Below are 19,561 nucleotides of genomic sequence, written 5' to 3'. Positions count from 1 at the left end.
TCTGTCCACCACCACCCCCACAGCCTGTCCCTGCTCCCAACTCACACCGATTCAACGGCCCTTATTCCCCGCTCTGCAGTCCCTAGCTCAGCCCAAGGACCCCTCTCCCAGTGGCTTTTACCTGTCGCTGGACCCGCTGGACCCGCTTGCCCCCCAGAGAGTAGGTGCTGAGGAGAGAAAGGGGAGCCGAAGCCCTGAATTCAATGGCCCAGAGCCCAGCCTGCCCTCCACTCTTCCTCCTTCCTTCTCCACCTGGCACCCGTGGACTCCTCACCTGGGCCCCGCCCGCCCGCCGCCCTGCGCGCAGGTGTGTCCTCCTGCCATAGGCTGCACCCTCCACCGCCTTAACCCCTTCCCTCCCAACGCCAGCCACAGGCGCCTCCTCTGAGGCCTGACCCAGCCATTAGGCCTTCCAACCTTTCCTGGGGTCTCCTCCCTCCAATTGGCTTACTCTGCCCCCAGGGCTAGACTAGCGAGTGTGATCTTCCCAAGAGCAAAGGAAAGGCTGTCTTTGGATCCGCCTTGCCTTCCTCCTCAGCCGCTCCCCACTGCCGCTGCTGCCCCCAGGCCTAGTGCCCTCCTCTGAGGCCTGACCCTGCCTACAACCAGAGACTCAAGACCCCCCAAGGTCAGTGAGGGGTCAGCACAGGTCGAGTTGTGCTTCCCTCACCCCCTCAATGCCTAGGGCCTGTCTGGGCATAGCCTGAGGGAAAGGAGTGGGAGGAGGCACTGACAGGCCTGTGGAGGGCAGGCAGATCCCCAGCAGAGCTCAGCCTTCCTCACCCCCAGTGCCAGGTGTCTGCCCCTGCCCAGGTCACTGCTTCCCTGAACTACCACCAGGCCCAAGCTGGCCAGGAGCATCAGACTGACCCTTCTCAACCCTCTCAGCAGGCCCGCCCAGCAAGAGCAGAGCTGCTCTGCACCCACCTGTCTCTCCCCCGCAGTCCAGGTCCCAGCCCAAGGGCAGCTAAAAGGGGTGGGACCTCGCCTTTTCTTTGTGCAGCTCTGCTAGGCTCAGAAAGGCAGTTGCTGGAGAAGGGCCCTGAGGCCGCCAGGTGATCGCCCCACCCACCCACCCTCTAGAGGGCCGCAGCTCCAGTCAGCTATTGTGTTGCTCTCTCTCTCCTCTTTGTTTGCATTCTTCTTAATACCTGCCAGTAACTATTTAACATGCTTGTGGACTGTTTCTGGGTGTGTGTTCCTAACCAGTCTCCTAATCCCGGTGAGGCCAGGAACTATCTGTCCACCATGTCATCCGCACCACTAGTCCAGTGCCTGTGACACAGTAGACACACACAGGCTTTTGCTGAATAAGCGAATTCAAGCCTATGTTGCTCTAGGACCCATCCCCACTTCTTAGAAGTCCCAGTTAGCAGGGAACCAATTCTTACTGACTCACACAGGCTTACTGCCCCAGGAGCTTAGAGTTTTAAGTGAAGATAAAGCCTTAGTGCAAAGAAATCTGCTGGAAGGCCACTCTGGACACGAGAAAAGAAGACAAAAAACACAATCTTCTGGTAGGGGGCGGCCACTACACGAACTAGGACCAGACTGGGAGTATGAGGTGGCAGCGGCCTCAGCGATGGGAGAAGCAGGCTCACATGGCCCACCTTGGCCCAGACGAGTGGGAGCCTGGGGAGGTAGGCGTCAGGCCTGTGCTTTCCCACCTTTATTAATCTTCTTAGTTCTTAGATCTGGGGGTCAGTATCAGGGGTGTGTGGTCATGTCCCCCCTGGGGTCACCCCCCAGCTGCAACTCCTTAGTGAGGAGTGTGGGGCCAGACTGGGTGACTATTGGAGCTGTACTGCTCCATAGTCCTATGATCTATTATCAAATGGGAATGATAAAGGGCCTAGATTGAAGTAATACATGTAGTCTTTTAAGCAGTGCCTGCCCCATGGCAGGAGCCCTGGTGGTGCAGTGGTTAACAGCTACGGCTGCTAACCAAAAAGTCAGCAGTTTGAATGCACCAGCCGCTCACTGGAAACCCTATTGAGGCAGTTTTACTCTTTTCTATAGGGTCGCTATAAATTGGAATCAACACCATGGCAACAGGTTTGTTTGTTTATTTGTTTGTTTGTTTGTTTGTTTTGGCCCATGGCAAGGAGTTCCTGAGTGGTGCAGAGGCACCTTGTAGGAACGGCCTGGTGACCCTATGGAGCACAGTTCTATTCTGACAACATGGGGTCACCATGAGTCAGAATTCACTTGAGGGCAACTGGTATTTGGTTTGGCCCATGGCCATTGACTAATACATTATTGTTGTCATTGTTTTGGTCATCCATTATCTCAATGATCTTTTACATCCACCCTGTTTTGGGGGGTGGGGCAGGGCGCTTATGATTATCCCCCATTTAAATAAAAGAGACTGAGGGCTCTTGCCCAAGGCTACCCCCAAGGTTGCTCAGAGCACCAGGTCTGTGTGACTGCCAAGGCTGAGCTTCTGCACACCCACACAGACAACTTCCCAGCCCACCTCCACTCCACCCCAATGCTGTGGGCTGAGGTCCTCTCTACCACTCCCGCCCAGGCACACAGAGGTAGAGGCAACACACACAATGACCCTAGGGACTTTATTTACAAGAGTAGAAGGACCTGGCCCTGCCTGGGCCTTGCTGGGCTATTTACAGTGTAAGGGGGAGGGAGGTGAGGACACGGCCATTTAAATTACAATGGAAAAGGGGGACTCCTTGGTTCAGGCTGTGGGTCATCCACTGGAGGCCTCTGCAGGGGTCAGGGCTGAGGCTGCAGAGAGAAGGGGAAGGGAGTGAGGAGAGTGGCTGGAACCTGGGGAGGGGGTGAAAGGAGCAAGTCTGGGAGCAGCTGGGGAGGGCAGGGTGAGGTGCAGCCACAGGCCCAGGGGACAGAGCAAGCAAGGCAGGGAGGAGACTGGAGTAGCAGGCTGTTACCATGGCCACCTCTGGAGGGTGCCAGCTCACTTCCTCTTGAGGGAATCCTTGTTTTTCTCCTTGTCTGCTGACCGCTGCTTCTTCATCTTCTCTTCTTTCTTGTTCTTACTGTGCAGGTTCTCATACACATCCTCCCTGTGTCTGCAGGGGCAGGTGCGGGATCTGGGCCATCGGCTCAGGCCAGGAGACGGTCATCCAGCACCTGCAGCCCCCTGGGGTTCCTACCATCACCCCATCTGACAGGTGAGCAAACTGAAGCCAGGAATGTAAAGCAACCTGGTCATTGTCCCTACGCTAGGCTGGAACCACGTTGAGGGCAGAGGCCGCACCTCATATATTAGCACACTGCCAGTACTGAGCACAGGTCACAACAGTGGGCACTCAGGAAATACTTGTCAAGAGGGGTAGTAAGAACCAAGCTTGAACTTGAACCCACGTCTCCCCAGCTCCAGTGCAAGTCCTCTCCAGATTCTAGGGGGTGGCAGGCAGGGGTCACTCACTTGGAGGAGGTTCGGGAGGCCTTGGCATGGGCATTCTTCATGGCTGGGGGGTAGGTGATGTTCCCGTACTCTGACTCCTGGCCCTTCTGGGACTGTGGGCAGAGAGGTGTGGTGGGAGGTGATGATCCTAGGAGGGCCAGGTGTGACATACCCCGCCCCTTCAGCCCCACCAGGCCCTACTCTGCACGCACCTGCATAACCTCCAGCTTCTTCTTGGTTGTTTCAATGAACTGGGCGATGGCCACGTAGATGAACTTGTACTGCGCCTCTGTCTGCACCATGCCTGAGCGCTGCGCCCGCACCATCTGTATCGTCTTCTGGATGTCGATGTCACAGTCCAGGCCTGGGCAGGAGTAGCAATCAGACATCAGGCCCCAGGCAGGGGTGGGCACAGAGGAGCCACTCATCGCCTCCCACCCTGGCCCCCCCAGGTGCCCCTCACCCTTGGTGGAGATGCTCTCCATAAGCATGTCAATGACGATGATGGTGCCTGTGCGGCCGATGCCCGCGCTGGGGAGAGAAGGGATGGCATCAGAGGCCCATCAGCACATCGCCAGGAAGGGGACCGGGGCCCAGCTCTGGCCATTGGGTGGAGCACAAAGAAACTGAGGCTCCAGAATGATGAGGTAAGCAGCCCAGGGACACTCAGCCAACAGCAAGGGGCAGAAGTCTGACAACCCTGCCGGTGTTCTTGACTTCAGCAAGGGACTTGCGGAGTCTCACCACCATCATTGTCCTTCTTCCCAGCACTGTACTCCTCCACTTCCTGCCTCAATTCCTAATTCCTGGGTGGTGGCTACTCCACACCCCAAAAGATCTAGGACCTCCAATCCCACCACAGCCCAGCCTGGGCATCCAGGCATTCTGGACCCTCCCCCATCCTGTCCTGTTCTGTCCCCCACCCTTGGCCTCTCCCCTTGCAAAAGTTAGATTTGGAGCCACCGTCTCCAGGGCTTCATTTCCCTTTTTCTTCAAACCCTGATGGCAGGAAAAGGGCAGACTTTGAGACATGAGGTCACACTGGGGTCAGAAGACTTGAAGGATGGTGCGGTGGGAAGCCTCCTTTCTTCCCCACTCTCTGCCTTCCTTTGTCAAACAGACCCAAGAACCCTCAGACCGGAGCAGACCCTAGTCCCTCCTCCTCTGGCTCAGCCTGTCAGGCTGGTACCCTGAGCGCCACTGTCTAATTTCAAACCCAGATTGTCAAAAATAAGCCCCTCTCACCCACTTCCTTCTTATAACATCTAAATAAAGGCCATGGGGATTTTAAGACATGTGTTGAGTGTATATGGGGGTGGAGGGTGCCAGCAGGAGGGCAGTTCTTGGGGATAGGTCTGCCTCTGCGAGGGAGGAGCTGGGTCCCCAAGACAGCATGTGGGGCACCTCCAGATTCAGTCCACCCAGCCCTGCCCCAGGACAACAGCTGCTAGCTAGCAGGAAGAGGGAGGAAGTCTGAGGCCCTCATAGGCCAGGCCAAGGCTGGGGTCACATGCCGGGAACGGAAGAAAAGAGGACAAAGCAGCTTCTCATTTCCCCCCACTCCCCACCACACGTTAGTTATTAAACCGCCAGCAGCGCCCATCGTTTGAGGATTTAGTGTGTCCCAGACACAGTGATATGGTCTCACTTAACCCTCACAGCAACTCTGAGACACCTCCTACCGTCTTGATTTGCCAGAGAAGGAACCCAAAGGTCCAGAAGTTATTTGTCCAAGATCACACAGCTAGTAAGTGGAAGGGCTGCAGTTTAAACAGGCTGCCTCTGTCCCAACTCTGCACCCACTGGGAGACCCTCCCATCAGCCCTTGGATGGGCCAGCCCAATAGGGTCCTCTGAGGGGATTCCCTCCTCAGGCTTGTTGGCAGCCCTGCCCCTCTTTGCTGATCTCACATCCTCACCTCTGCAGGAACAGGGGAGATTGTGAACATGAGCTTCTCCAGTGGAGCTGGTATTGCATGGCCCCTCCTAAAGACAGCCCCCTCCCTGCCATCTACAACCCTGGGGCCAAGGTGGCCAAGGTGGGGCCATGGTCGGGGGGTGGTGTTGACTGGAGGAGCAGGGAGAGAGGCGGGAGCCATGAAGATGTCTAAGCCCCCTCAGGGCTACTGATGGGAAAGAGAGAAGGGATGGAGAGAGCTACAGGGACCCCAGATGGAACCTTCTGGAGCCTGAGAAAGAAACACAGGCTGAATAGGACCACATGAGAAAGCAGGGGTGACAGGGACCTAGGTCTATCATGAGAGCCAATTGGCCTCTCCCACTGACTAGCGGGTGACCTTGCAAGTCACTGGGCCTCAGTTTCCTCATTTGTGTTTGGCAGGGCTGGACTACATGGTTCATCTGGGGATGTCTTGGAGGAAGCCAAACACTGGGGTGGCTCCAGCCAAGTTCTACACATGAGTTTGGAGCTATGAGGGAACCCAGAAGAAGCTGGGGTAGGGGAGGTACTAAAAGAGTTAACATGTAAATTGTTTAAGACAGTACACAGCACTTAGCAGTATTTACCTGTCAGCTATTATTTTCGTTACTATTATTAACATCATTGTAATTATTCTCACCTGCAATGCACAATGATGGGCCCTGCGTGAGGCATACTTTCCTGCCGCTGGTTGATCTGGTCCAGGAAGCTCAGGACACCCCCAGGCTCACTGGGAACCCCATGGTCAGGCCAGCTCAGGTACTGGTAGTGCCAGATCTCCCGAATCAGGTTCCCCTGGGCCGAGTACACGGGGTCAGTATCCCCTGCTTCCACACAACACCCCATCCTGTCTAGGATGCGGGTGCCTCGTCCCACCCAAACCAGACCAGAGAACAGGACCAAGGGGGCCCAGGAGTGGGCCGGGATGGGGAACACTCACATTGTCCAGCGGGGAGACCTGCAAAGTGCGGAGTTTGTACTCAGCTGCATCGTGCTCCCCACAGTTGGTCACGGAGTAGGGCCCATAAGCACGCTGCATGCCCACCTCTGGCCAGTATGGGACACATTTGTTCTGAAAAGGGTGGGCAGTGTGGGCGTGAGGCACAGAAGCAGGGCACTGGGGCCATTCTAGGCCATTCTATTCCAGGTCCCAAGGCCCTGGTGCCTGGCCCAATCGAACATTAGTTGGATGAGTGGATGTGTTGGCCAAGGGTCAGGATACCTGAGATCTGGACTCAGCCCATTCACCCCCAGGTGGTGAGGCCTGATCAGTCATGTCACCTTACTTATTCATTCAATAAACATCGGCCATGGCACACTCTGTACCCAAAGATGTGCAAACCACGCTGGAGCAACAGACACGAATAAGACACAGTCTGTGCCCGGTGCCCTGTAGGAGCTCAAAGGCCAGTAAGGCAGAGAGACGAGTGAAAAGGAGGAAAAACATGAGGGAGCACAGCAGAGGGAGAGGCGCGTTCTCCCTCGGTTATGGCAGAAATCTGAGATGGCATCCCAGAGGAGGTAGCATTTGAGCTGGGTCTTCAAAAATGAGGAGTCTGCCAGGCAGAGATAGTGTGGAGAGACACAGTCATTTCCTCGCAGAAAACGAGCTTATGCAAAGGCACAGAAACCTCACCCAACCTGGTCCATTTGAGTGAGTGTTGTAGGAAGCAGGGGCCTGGAGGGAAGCCACCAGGCCTCAAGCACCAGCTCTTTAGACTATACTTTATCTTGAAGGCAAGTGGGAGCCATCGAAGGGTTTTCAGAGAGGGAGCAATTTGATCCAAGAAGCACTTTGGACAGGATCACTGACTACAGTGCAGAGAGTGGTATAGAGGGGCAGCCTCCAGGCAGGCGGGCCAGCTGGGCAGTGGGGTGGGGGGTCGGACTCCAGGGAGAACAGGAGGGGCTACTGCCTGGATGGGGGCAGGTAGGAGAGGGGCAGGGATGACACCCAAGTCTCTGGTTTGGAAAACCCACTAAGAAGCAGTTGGGGAGCGGGGAGGGAGATTGCTTTTGGATGCATTAAGAAAGAAGACCAGTTTAGAAAGTTTAGTCCAAAGGACTAATGGACCACATCTACACGGTCTCCACGAGACTGAGTCCAGTACAACTAGATGGTGCCTGGCTACCAACACTGACTACTCTGACAGCGATCACAATAGAGGGCCCCGGACAGAGCTGGAAAAAAATGGGAGAACAAAATTCTAACTCAAAAAGAAAGACCAGACTTGCTGGCCTGACAGAGTCTGGAGAAACCCTGGGAGTATGGCCCCCAGACACCCTTTCAGCTCAGTAATGAAGTCACTTCTGAAGTTCACCCTTCAGCCAAAGATTGGACAGGCCCATAAAACAAAATGAGACTAAAGGGGCACACCAGCCCTGGGGCAAGGACTAGAAGGCAGAAGGGGACAGGAAAGCTGGTAACAGGGAACCCAAGGTAGAGAAGGGAGACTATTGACATGTCTTGGGGTTGTTAACCAGCGGCATCGGACAATATGTGTGCTGTTTAATGAGAAACTAGTTGTTCTGGAAACCTTCATCTAAAATACAATAAAAAATAAATAAAATTAAAATAGAAAGAAAGCCAGTTTAAAACCTGGGTCTGGAGCTCAGGAGAGCCCACAGTTGTACGCAGGGATCAGGGAGTTGCAGCATATAGTCACGTCTGTCTGTAGGCTCAGTTTCCCAAAAAGGGCTGGACTTTGCCCTCTGAGGTCCCTTTCTGCCCTCTGTTCAAGGATCCCTTTGGTTTAATGGTGGTGAGCAACAAGTACTTGAGGGAGGGGGAGCCCAGGGCTCAGCCTACCCGGCCTTTTTCCACCTCTCGGGTGGTCATGACGATGACGCGGGTGTTCTCCTGCCATACCATCTGCCAGAAGTCATTGACTGTGGCCTCCAGGCAGCCCTGGCTGGCGATGTATGTCTTAGCGTTCTCATCAGGGCCTAGCAACTGGTTCTGAAGACAAGTGCAAAGAAACTGTGAGCTCCTTGGCCTGGGACAGACCCTGCCTCCCACCACCCCACCCGCCCGAGACTTTAGCTTTGGCTTTGACTAGGTGTCTTGGACCCAGGTACCCCCCTGAGACTGGAAAGCCCAGAGCCTTTCCTCCCTTGTGACTCGCTACCGACCTTGACATAATTGGCGTTGATGTAGTCGGACCCAGGGATGTTACTGTCGCGTCCCTGCAGGATCACTCGGCTGTGATCAACTTGGAGTGGGCAAAGAGGAAGGAGAGAAGGATTTGGGTCACCCCCTCCCTAAGCTCAGAGGCCATCTTGTCTTGGAAGCCACAAGGTTCACAGAGGACTGTGGCAGGCAAGGGTCAGGGATCTGGATGGGGTGGGGTCTCTATGCAGCAGGGAATCGAGGTCTTAGAGGAAGAAGGCTGGGGGGTTAGGAATCTGCCTGGTGGGTGTGGGGAGTCTCCACTGGGAGAAGTAACCGCTTTTAGGAGGAAGGGAAGGTTCTGTTGAGGGATGGATAGAGGCCAAGGGGATGGGAAGGCAAAAGCTGCCTGGGGAGGTGGACTGTCCTTGCCTGGGGGCCAGAGACCCGTGAGATAGGGGATCTGGGGGGGGGGGGCGGTGAGCGAGTCTCCCTGGGTGAATGAAAGCTGCCTGTAGGGGAGGGAGGGATAGCAGCTGCCTGGGTGTAGAGTGCTCACAGGGGAGGATGTTCTTATATCGGTTTTTGCTCTTGTTCTCTGGCCGCTGCCCTTCCAGCCGCTGGTGCAAGTTCTTCACCTCCTGCTTCTGCAGACTCTGGGGGTGAGAAGGGGAAATGGGGCATCAGCAGAGGCAATGTGGGGCAGATCAATGTCAGAGGTCAGGTCAGGAGAGAAGGGAAGGGGTCGCCAGAGCGAGGACACTGCTTCTGCTGCTCCAAGCCTGCTGTCCCCATCACGCACCTCAAACTCCTCCCAGAAGCCGGCCTTGGCCGTGTCCTCTGACTCCTGCTTTTTGTTCAGTTCTAAGACCCGACTCTCAATATCAGCCGCGTTCACCCGTGTGGCGTAGTATGGCTAGGGGTGGGGGAGGATAAGAAGTCAGTGACTTCAGACCTAGGAAGTTCACACCTCTAGGGATCTACTCAGGGGCAGGAGAGAGGTAGCCAGGCCCACCGCTCACCTGCCGCAGGTAGACAAAAGCACCTGAAGCCTCCTCAATGCCTGTCTTCTTAAAATACTCCACCAGGTCCGTGAGGCTGTCAAAGGTCTCCGAACCGCCCACCGTGTATCGTCCACCCTGAGGGTCCCAAACGAGGCCACCCCACAGGGCCTGAGTCTCCTTCCCTGGACCCAAGCCCAGGCTGACCCTCCCCAACCCCAGTGCTGGGGCACCCATGTAGCCCCAGCAGGGTACCTCCCCTGCCCAGCCTCCAGAGCTCTACCCACTGCCCGGCAGCCTTACCTCACACATGACCTTGATGTGGGTGACCCTGAGTGGGGAGCCTGGGCCAGCCTTGGGCTGGTCACTGAGCACAGACAGCACAAAATCTCCAGGCTGGCTGAGGCTTTCACGCACGAGAAACGTCCAGGGCTCGCCCTTGGCCTGCAGCAGTGTCTCTGCCTGCCCCCCAGACATGTGGCCATGGTACCACCTAGAGAGGGCAGCATCAAGGAAGCTGAGCTCTAGGCCACAGGGGCAGGGCACCACTGAGCTGCAGAAGCTGAGACACTCACAGAGAAAGGCAGGGAAATTGAATGCCTCCTACATGCCAGACACCATGCTCAACACTTTCAAAATCTATTACTTTTTACTTTTTTTTAGGTCTATTACTCTCTCACAACAACTCTTGAGAGGTAGGTAGTATCCTTATTTTTACAGATGAGTAAACTGAGGCTGAGCGACTGCACACTGGCCCAAGGCCCTTGGCTAATAAGAGGTGAATCTTAGGCATTATAACTGGGCTTTGTTTGCACCCAGAGCCCGCCTCACCACACAGCTTTCCTATGAGAGAAGCAAAAACAGAAAGGCAGGCAATATCCAGAATACTTGCAGGGGAGAAACCAAAAAGAGTGTCCATGAAAGACACAGGGCTAGGCTGGGGAAAGAGGCCAGAGACAAAGAGAAAAGCAGGCAGAAGCCAAACCACAGAGCGCGATGGGAGATGGGGAGAGGAAGTCACAAGGGAGGCATGACGGGGAGAACTCCCCCAGGGAGACAGGGAGAGACAAATAGCTCAGCTCGGGGAAAGGGGCTTAGGGGGACCTGGGGGGCCCAGGATGATACCACCAAAGGGGAGACCTGGGCTCAAAAGGGCTGTCAGGACAGAAAGCAGAACTAGGACCTTTCTCCGAAGCACACCCCCTTCCCAGGAGGAAACTGTAGCCCCACAATGCCCAGCCCCACAGGAAACCACGTGATGGAAAAAACACAAAACTCCTTCTGGGGAGAGAGTGAGAAGTGAGGTTGTGAGGTTTCCTCAGCCCAGGGACAGGGGAAGGGGGGGGTATTTTCCAACCGCAGGGATGGGGGGAAGGAAGGAAGGGGGCCTGTCTGTCCTGCCCCATCTTACCCTTCCCCAGGGGAGACTCCAGCTCAGAGACCCCAGGCCTCCTGCCCCACCCTTGAGCACCCTGGGCCACCCCACCCCACCTGGCAGGGACATGCTTAGGCCCCAGGTAGAGGGGAAGGGACTAGCCCCCTTCCTCCAGCCCCAGGATGAGGAAGTTCCCATGCAAATGTCAGGCTGACCACAGACAGAGAGCTAGCCATTGCAGGGACAGATGCAAATTCCTGAAGAAGAGCAGGGGCAGCAGCCAAAGACAGGGAACACAAACTCAAGTCTGGAGGAAGAGTCTCCAGTACACTCTGAGGGTCAAAGGACTTGCTTGAGGATAGGGTGAGACCCAGGCTTCTGAGCTTGGGTAACCCAAAGAGGCCTCTTAGAGTCAGCTTCCCTGGTCTTAATACTCACCCCATCCTCCCACACACCCCCAGCCCACCCCCTAGCTCTGCCCCCTCTTCCCTCAGTTGCTTCTGCCAAGCTCTTTAAACCCAGGCCTCAGCCTCCTCCCTGAGGCCTACTCAGCTCCTCCACTTTTCCAACTCTATTCACAATCTACTGCTTCTCTGTGGTCTTGATCCACCCATGCTCCTCCAGCAGGGCAGATCCTGGCTTAGGGCAAGGGGGAAGAGGGGACATGGGGAGTTAAAGAGGGTCTGGGCGACAAAATCCCCATGCAAGTTGCAAGGGGAAAGGCAAGAGGGAGCAGATACCAAGCAAGTACTAAGGATGGAAGCCATGAGGAAAGTCACTCAGGGGCTTCACTACTAGAAGAAGAATGCTCCAAGGAAAATGGATCAATGGCTTTGTGTTCACTGGAAAGACCACCAATGGCAGGCCACAGGGCTTCTTCCTCAGCCTCAACCAAGTCTAAGTTTTAATCAGTGACTTGAACAAAGATATTGATACAAGTTTGAAGACGTGAATTTCAGAAAGACTGAAAAGGACAAAACCAAGATTCAGAACCATTTCAACAGTCAGTACACAAATACAGGACAAGGGCCTGTTGGCCTGGTCTCAAGAGTCCATGTGAAAAAGACCTAGGCTTGTTCTGCTGCCCTTAAGCTTAATAGGAGCTGTTATTGAGATGTAGCTGCTAAAATAAGCCATTGTGGGCAGACTTTCAGTAATGCAGAGCATTCAGTTTCCCCCTGCCATCGTTTGAGGAGACCACATGGGTAGTCACCAGCCCAGTTCTGGGGACCCCATCTTCAGAGCCAAAAGGAGGGGAGGGAAAATGCCTTGAACACTACTTGTGCCCAGCACAGTACTAGGCCCTTTGTACATGTGACCATGTTATACATGGTTTCCAAATACCTGTGTCTGGGCCAAGTGTCTAGTCAAGCTCTACCCAGCCCCAACCTCACTGTGTTGCTAAGATAAGGCATTCGGTGTCCTAATAAATGTTAGTCCCTGTGATCAACGTACAACATCAACGTTTCACCATATTAACATGTACAGAGGGAGGGGGTAGTTGTAGGCAGGCAGATTCAGTTCCATAGAAGGAAGAGCTTTCTAACAACAGAGTTGCCTGCAATGGAATGGCCAGCCACGAGTGGTCTCCCTGTCACCAGTAGGGCCTGGGTTGCTAGCTGACAGGGACCCTGGCACAGGGGGTGGTAACCTTCTCTTGCTTCCTCAGAGTAAATGGGAGGGGGTGGGAGGTTTGTCCTATGAGACCCCGGCCACAGGCAAGCATGGAGGGAAGATACCCACAGACTCCTGAGGTGGGGCAGGGAGATGGTGGAAGGGTCAGTGGTGCCATGGTCCAGGGGCCTGGCCTCTGTTAGAGTCGGAGCCAGCCCCCCTCTGCATGGGCTGTGTTAGACTGAGAAGGCCCTCACCTCTCGCTGGTGGGGTCAGAGCAGTTGAACGGGTACTTGAGGTGGATGATGGTGCCATCCCGGTCTTGCAGGACACCCTGCTGCTGTGTGTAATACTCCACCAGCTCCGTCAGTGTCGCAAACTTCTCCCCTCCATACAGGTCGTAGAAGTCCCCTGAGTTCTGGATCCGAATATGGGTCACTTGATCCCCCACCCTGCAGAACACCAGGCGGTGAGGCCCATGAGTGCAGGGATAGAAGTGGGGACAGGGTGGGGGGTCAACTGAGGTCCTGAGCATGAGTACAAGGTACACACAGGGACGGGGCTGACACAGACAGGGACAGAGAACACGCTGGGTTGGGGGAGAGGCACAGGCTTGGGAGTCGGCACTGCCATGGCGGAACCCGAGAGAGTGGTGCCGGCCTGGACCAATACAACAGAGCTGCCAAAATGCTGGCCCTGCTGGCTGGAGTTGAAGGGCACCTACCTGACCGAAAGGGAGAAATCGCCCTGGTTCTTGCGGCTGGGCCGAGCCAGGAAGCTCCCATGGACGCCTCGGCCCTTGAGCAGGGTCTCCGCATCCAGCCCACTGAGGTCTCGGTGAAACCACCTGGGAGCCAGGGTAGGGCTGTAAGGCAAGGTCCCCTGGGCCCCAGGGCACCCTTGTCTTCTGCCTACTGTGGGTCCCAGGCCCTTACCTCACCATCCTGGGGGCTCCCCGAAAGGAAGGGGGTACAGGGATGAGGTGCTGCAGGCTAGTCTGGGGCAGGTGCAGAACTCTGGGGCCGAGCCTCAAATGCGGCTCTTAGTGCGCAGGCTGCCTCACCACCCCGACGGTCCTGGTTCTGGGGCTGCCACTGTACTGGCCTGGGGCAGCCGGCAGGGCGGGGACAGGAAGGGGCGCGGCCGACCCCTTGGGGGAACTCGCTTGTACTTCTCATTTTAGAGCAGAGTGCAGAGAAGCAGAGCGGGGTGGCAGTGGGGGTGGGGATGGGGCCCCACTTGCCACACGTCTGCCATCAAAGGCTTCAGGAACATGGCACTCACATATGTGACAACACATGAAATGAGAACACATGCGTGCCTTGCACCCTCAGGCAAAGATCATGCTTCATACACATGCACCCGTGAACCTGCAGTCATAAACCAACTTTTTCCCCTCTACCAGCTGCTTCTACACAGTCCTCCCTAGTCCAAGAGAATAATAAGAATGATGATGACAACTATCATTTAATGGAGGCTTACTTACTATATGCTAAGGAGCCCTGATGGGCCAGTGGTTAAGCCCTCAGCTGCTAACTGAAAGGTCAGCGGTTGGAATCCACCAGCCACTCTATGGAACTGCGGGAGTAAGATGTGGCAAGTAGCCTTCTGTAAAGATTTACAGCCTTGGAAACCAAATCATGTGGGGCAATTCTACTCAGCCGTATAGGGTCGCTTTGAGTTGGAATTGATCGGACAGCAATGGGTTTAGCTTTTTTTTTTTTACTATACCGGCTTACAAATGGGTTCTGTTCCTGTCTGTCTTTAAGTCAAATTTGTATAAAAGTCGGAACAATTAGATATGGTTCGTATCTAATGTCAAAGGTTTGTCTTAGTATATAGCACGTAGTGTACCTTTCGATACATAAAAAAACATTAAAGAAACACTTCCAGATATACTAAAACATCTTTCACATAATAAATAATAATAATGTTTTGACTTGTGATGCAAAGTGCCCATTTGTAGTTATGAACCATTTTATGTACCTTAAATTTTTAATACAATGGGCTTTATAGGGGTCGTTGGTTCCTAACTACAGGTTGTACAACCCAGGACTGCCTATATGCTAGGCACTGAGCTATAGTGTTGTACACATGCCTTATCTGATGTAATCCTCACAATTGTGCTGTGAAACAGGTACTGTCTTTATCCCCCTTTTACAGGTAATGAACCTGAGGTTTAGGAAGTTTAGTAGCTTGCCCAAAGCCATCCAGTTAGTAAGTGGCAGTACTGGGATTCAAACCCAGTCTGTCCGGTTCCAAAGTCAATGATTTTAAGTACTTTATCCCAGCCCTCAGGGATTCCAAGTACAAAGGTTGAGAAACTCCTTGTTTATCAGGGCTGCAATGAGACGGGGCAGGCTCTACTAGCCAAGGGCTTGCAGATGCTTATAAGCAGGACAGCTGCCCTCCTCTACTATGGCAGAGGGATGGACCAAATGACCCCTCATCAGCCCTGTCAAACTCAAGCTTTTTTTTCTTGTCCCTGGACCTTTTCCCTGACCCTCACCATGTAGGCTGATCCAAGAAACAGAATGGGAAGGGACACAGATCTCGTGGAGCAGGTCAGGGACACAGCCAGACAGCTTCCCCTCCCCTCCAACCTATGCCAAAGCCACAGGTTTTCTCTGGGCAGGTCTGGTCTGAATCAACCAGAGCTCAGGGCTCCCAGGACTCTGACCAGGTGGCCTGTCTCCTGGGGGCTGGGGACTGGGGGCTGAGGGGCTGAGGTCCTTGATACGGCTGATAGTCTCAGAGCTGGTTGACCTTTAGAGGCCCTAAATACTAAAAGCTTATGATGCTGTCTGTATGTAATTCAAAACACCAAGACCACCAAACCAAAACAAGAGGAAAGAAGCCTAACAAAGGATGCACATATTGGTGGCTTCCTCTAGGAAAGGAAACTGGGTGGCTGGAGAATAGGCCTGGGAGGGACATGTTGCCATGTTAGCTGTCATTACCTCAGCTCATGGCAGCCCCATGGGCAATGGGATCGGACCATTGTGATCCACAGGGTTTTCACTGGCTGATTTCGGAAGGAAACACCAGGACTTTTTCATAGTCCATCTTAGTCTGGAAGTTCCGCTGAAACCTGTTCAGCATCATAGCAACACGCAAGTCTCCACAAACACACGAGTGGAGGCTGCGCATGAGATACACTGGCTGCGAATCAAACCCAGGTCTCCGGCATGGAGAATTCTGCCACTGAACCACCTCTGTCTCCAAGAGACACTTGCTTCTCCCTAATACCTTTTTCAATGTTACACTATGGACATATATTACCTTTATAAAAATAAATAAATTGACTAGGAGACAGCAATTTCTGGGAAGCTTCTTGGGCACTGAGGGTGCATTTTGAACTGGGTAGTGTTTACAAGAGCATGTATAAATGTTAAGTTCATGAAACCGTATACTTAATATTTACGCACATTATATATGTCATGCCTCAACACAAACTAACAAGAAAATAAATAACAAACTTTTAAAAAACCGAAAAAAAACCCAAACCTGTTGCTGTCAAGTCGGTCCTGACTCATAGAGATCCTATAGGACAGAGTAGAACTGTCCCATACAGTTTCTAAGGAGCACCTGGTGAATTCGAACTGCCAACCTTTAGGTTAGCAGCCGTAGCTCTTGACCACTATGCCACCAGGGCTTCCACAGAGTTTTAAAGCCCAACAAAAGTCTAATTTTCCAGTGACAACTACTTTGATCATTTTTTGAAGCTTCCAAAAAAAAGCTTTCCCTCCCCACCCCCCACACCCTGCTTTGTGTGTGTGTTCCCCTCTTTCTTATGTCCTGGGAACTTCTTGGTCTGTCTATGGTGTAGTTCAACACTGACCACCCCTGCAGTTTCATACAGCGACCCACGGGGCAGGAAAAGCATGTGCAGCCCCCACTGTGCTGAGGCCGACTTGTCCCTCAGAATGCCCAAAGCCTAGCACAATACTGGTACAGAGTCAATGTCCAATAAACAAACTCATCATACACATGTACGTACATTGTCACAAGTACAGCCTTCTGGTCCTACACACACACACACATCCTGCTTGTCATATACAGATGAGTACACACACACACATAAGCACACCACTTATGCATAAACGGTCCCACTACGTGCATCTTATTGTCCGTGTCTATCCACACACACACACCTGATCTGGCGCGAATACCCACACACGGACACACAGTCCTCACTACACACGAAGTTCCAGGTCCATGTTCAGAACCAAACACCCGCTGCACCCTGGCCATAAACCACTCTCCTTCTGGGGCTTAAACCCACTTGGTGGGAAGGAAACCCACCAAGGTTGAGGCACCCCAAAACTCCTGACCCATCCAAGAGGCAGGAATTTCTCTGAAGGGTCCCAAGCCAAAAGACAGACTCAAACAAGATGTATGGTCCCTGCTGCCCCTTGGCAGGAAAATAAAAAATAATAACGACCTTGGCATAGTGTTCTAGAATTGCAGAGCACACACACATTCTCCTTTGGGCCTCAGACAGCCCTGTGATGTAGGAATTATTTTCCCCACTTTTTAAAACGAGGGTACAGGCTCAGGGAGACTGAGAGTTAGAAAAGCAAAAAAAAAAAAAAAAAAATTTAAGTGCGTGGTAATTCAGAAGAGAAAATTACCCCTTTGGGAAGTAGGGAGATAAAGATAGAGATCAGGAAGACAGGCAGTCTGGAAGAGCAAACAAGGTGAAATAGCCTCTAGAAAGTTAGTTAACTTCTCCGAGCCTCTGTATCCCCACCTCGAAGATGGGCTTAACAGCATTTCCCAAATACTTAAAGAGCTGATATGTAGTAGGGTTTTAGTGCCAACAGATTTTACATTATATCATTAATCCTCATGCCAACCCTATTTTGTTGTTGTTGTTGTTGCCAGCTGCTGCCAAGTTGGTCCCCAACTCATGGCAACCCCACGCACAGCCATTCAGACCATCGTGATCCGCAGGGTTCTCACTGGCTGATTTTCCGAAGTAGGTCACCAGGCCTTTCTTCCTAGAACATCTTCGTCTGGAAGCTCCGTGGAAACCTGCTGAGCATCCCAGCAACACGCAAGCCTCCACTGACAGATGGGCGCTGGCTGTGCATGAGACGCGTGGGCCTGGAATCGAATCTGGGTCTCCCTCATGGAAGGATAGAATTCTACCACTGAACCACCGCTGGCCTCCCAACTCTACTTAGCATTATTAGTCTATTTTTAGAAACAAAAACTGAGAGGAAGGTTAAGGAACTTGCCCAAGGTCACAAGCTACTGAGTAGGAAGGCAGACAAACCAGAGCCTTGCCCCTTCTACCACACCAACCATGCTGCTGCAGAAGGCTTCAGCGGGCAGGTGGGGTGGGCACCGAACAGCCATTATGGAGGAGAGGTGAGCAGGCACTGCACCAGGGGCAGCATCTGCGAAGCCACAGAGGTGGCCTGCATAGGACCCACTTGAGGAGCAGGGCTGGGGTGTGAGTGGAGCAGGGCGGCCAGAGCAAAGCTGTTCTGAGAGTCTGGACCCAGTTACGGAGGGTTTTACAAGGCCAGGCTGAGGAACCAAGGAAGGATTCTGCACAGGTGGAGGCCTTGCCAAGCCACTTTAGGGAAATGACGTGGCGGGGTATGGAAGGGATCAAGGGCCAGAAGACTCAGTAAGAACCCAGTCAGTGGAGCTGACTGTGACAAGGGCGTGCACTGGGGGAGGCAGCATAGAGAAAGGAAGGGGCAGATGTGTGAGTGTGGGAAGCAACAATCAGCAGGACTTGAGGGCCAACCAACCCACAAACTCACCAACACTCTCTAAACAGGTTTTCACTTAAAATAACCATGCTTCAACAAGGCCTAACCTGCCCTGGCCCTGCCTCCCTTCCCACTAGCTGACTCTGCTTCAGGCATACTGCCCTTTTTTTGCTTGTTTTTTCCCTCTTCAGGCCCTTTGTGCTTGCCATGCCCTCTGTCAGGAATATTAGACCCTTGATCACCACATGGCTGGATCTTCCTTACCATCCAGGCCTCAGCTCAAATGCCACCTCCTTAGAAAAGCCCTCCCTGATTATTCCAGCTAGTAATGCCCCTGGCCCCCCTGGCACTTACTCTCATATGAAGCTGTTTCATTTTCTGCATAACATTTATGAATATCTGAAATGATTCTATTTATTGGGTTGGTTGGTCTGCAACTTCACACTAAAATGTAAGCTCCATGAGAGCAGGGACTGTTTTTGCCTTATTTACTGCAGTATTCCCAGCACCTTAAACAGTACCTAGCACATAATCTCACTCATAGCCACCCTATAGGGCTTCCAAGGAGCAGCTGGTGGATTTGAACTGCCAAACTTTTGGTTAGCAGCCTGAGCTCATAACAGATGCTCAATATTTATTTGTTGAATGAATGATGAGGGGGCAGTTAAGGGAACCAAACCTAGAGACTAGGAAGCGCAGGGGGGGAGCTGAGTGGACGGGGGAGAGCTTTCTCAGGTTTGCCTTTCAGAAATGTCATGCTTGAGGTGATGTGGGTTACCTAGGGGCGGTAGATCCTAAGCAGGAGGCAGAAGCAGGGGACCAGAGGCTAGAGGTGGAAATGTGAGACAGTGAGAATAGACCATACCTCTGTCAGGCATAAAGTATAATAAAAAAGGCAGGGGGCAGAGGAGCATGAATGAGCATGCGGGTCCGTGCACCTTGGGGAGATGAAGGGTATGTAGGAACAGGAAGCTGACCCAGTCAGGCTCATGGTCACATAGCCTGTCAGGAATGAGCATGAAACCCTCCCTCCCAAACTAACAGGAGCCTGTGGGACCCAGGTGGGGCAGGGGACTTACCCACGGGACAGCATCTCCCAGGAAAGTTTGGGGGAGTAACAGGCAGAGAGCCGCAGGGGGTGGGGCCAAGCCAGGGCCACAGCAGAGCACAGTGACCCAGGCCAGGTGAGGAAGAATACTCAGAACTCAGCTACCTCCTCCTCAAACCAGGTTGCCAGGCCAATGGCACCGCAGGGACAAGCCCCTGGACTTAAAGATCCTGGAGCAGGGACAGGTGGGGCGGGGTTAGCCTCAGGCAGCCCACAGCAGCCCACTTCCCACTTCCCCCTCTAGTCCCGCTCAGTGGTCCAGTCCCAGTCGTCCAGCAGGCCTGTCAGCCTGTCCAGGG

The 19,561-nt window shown here is 53.4% G+C and overlaps 1 protein-coding gene and 1 long non-coding RNA gene across 3 annotated transcripts; one reads left to right on the top strand and one right to left on the bottom strand.

The window, feature by feature from the left end:
• The first annotated feature begins 371 nt into the window (after positions 1-371).
• On the top strand, positions 372-3,928 carry LOC126075120 (uncharacterized). Its single transcript, XR_007517118.1, has 3 exons — positions 372-628; positions 3,057-3,152; positions 3,841-3,928. It is a non-coding gene; the product is annotated as an uncharacterized LOC126075120 (long non-coding RNA).
• Positions 2,555-19,548, bottom strand: PTPN6 (protein tyrosine phosphatase non-receptor type 6). Of its 2 annotated transcripts, none has more exons than XM_049882337.1 (16): positions 19,234-19,548; positions 13,150-13,272; positions 12,683-12,877; positions 9,740-9,929; positions 9,458-9,574; positions 9,238-9,351; positions 8,995-9,091; positions 8,459-8,538; positions 8,136-8,285; positions 6,267-6,398; positions 5,967-6,121; positions 3,852-3,919; positions 3,601-3,752; positions 3,410-3,501; positions 2,910-3,050; positions 2,555-2,745 (listed from the first exon to the last, which is right to left on the bottom strand). In XM_049882337.1, exons 1-15 carry the CDS (start codon positions 19,245-19,247, stop codon positions 2,936-2,938), a joined length of 1,794 nt encoding a protein of 597 aa, XP_049738294.1. In that variant the 5' UTR covers positions 19,248-19,548; the 3' UTR covers positions 2,555-2,745; positions 2,910-2,935. The 2 variants fall into 2 exon arrangements, with proteins under 2 accessions (XP_049738294.1, XP_049738295.1); XM_049882338.1 differs by lacking the exon at positions 19,234-19,548 and adding an exon at positions 13,361-13,550.
• Between the last annotated feature and the right edge of the window lie 13 nt (positions 19,549-19,561).

This window comes from Elephas maximus, chromosome 4 (genome assembly GCF_024166365.1).
Source record: "Elephas maximus indicus isolate mEleMax1 chromosome 4, mEleMax1 primary haplotype, whole genome shotgun sequence".
Lineage (NCBI taxonomy): Eukaryota > Metazoa > Chordata > Mammalia > Proboscidea > Elephantidae > Elephas > Elephas maximus.
The sequence above is the reverse complement of the archived record's forward strand: the minus strand, read 5'-3'. Positions and strand labels throughout refer to the sequence as shown.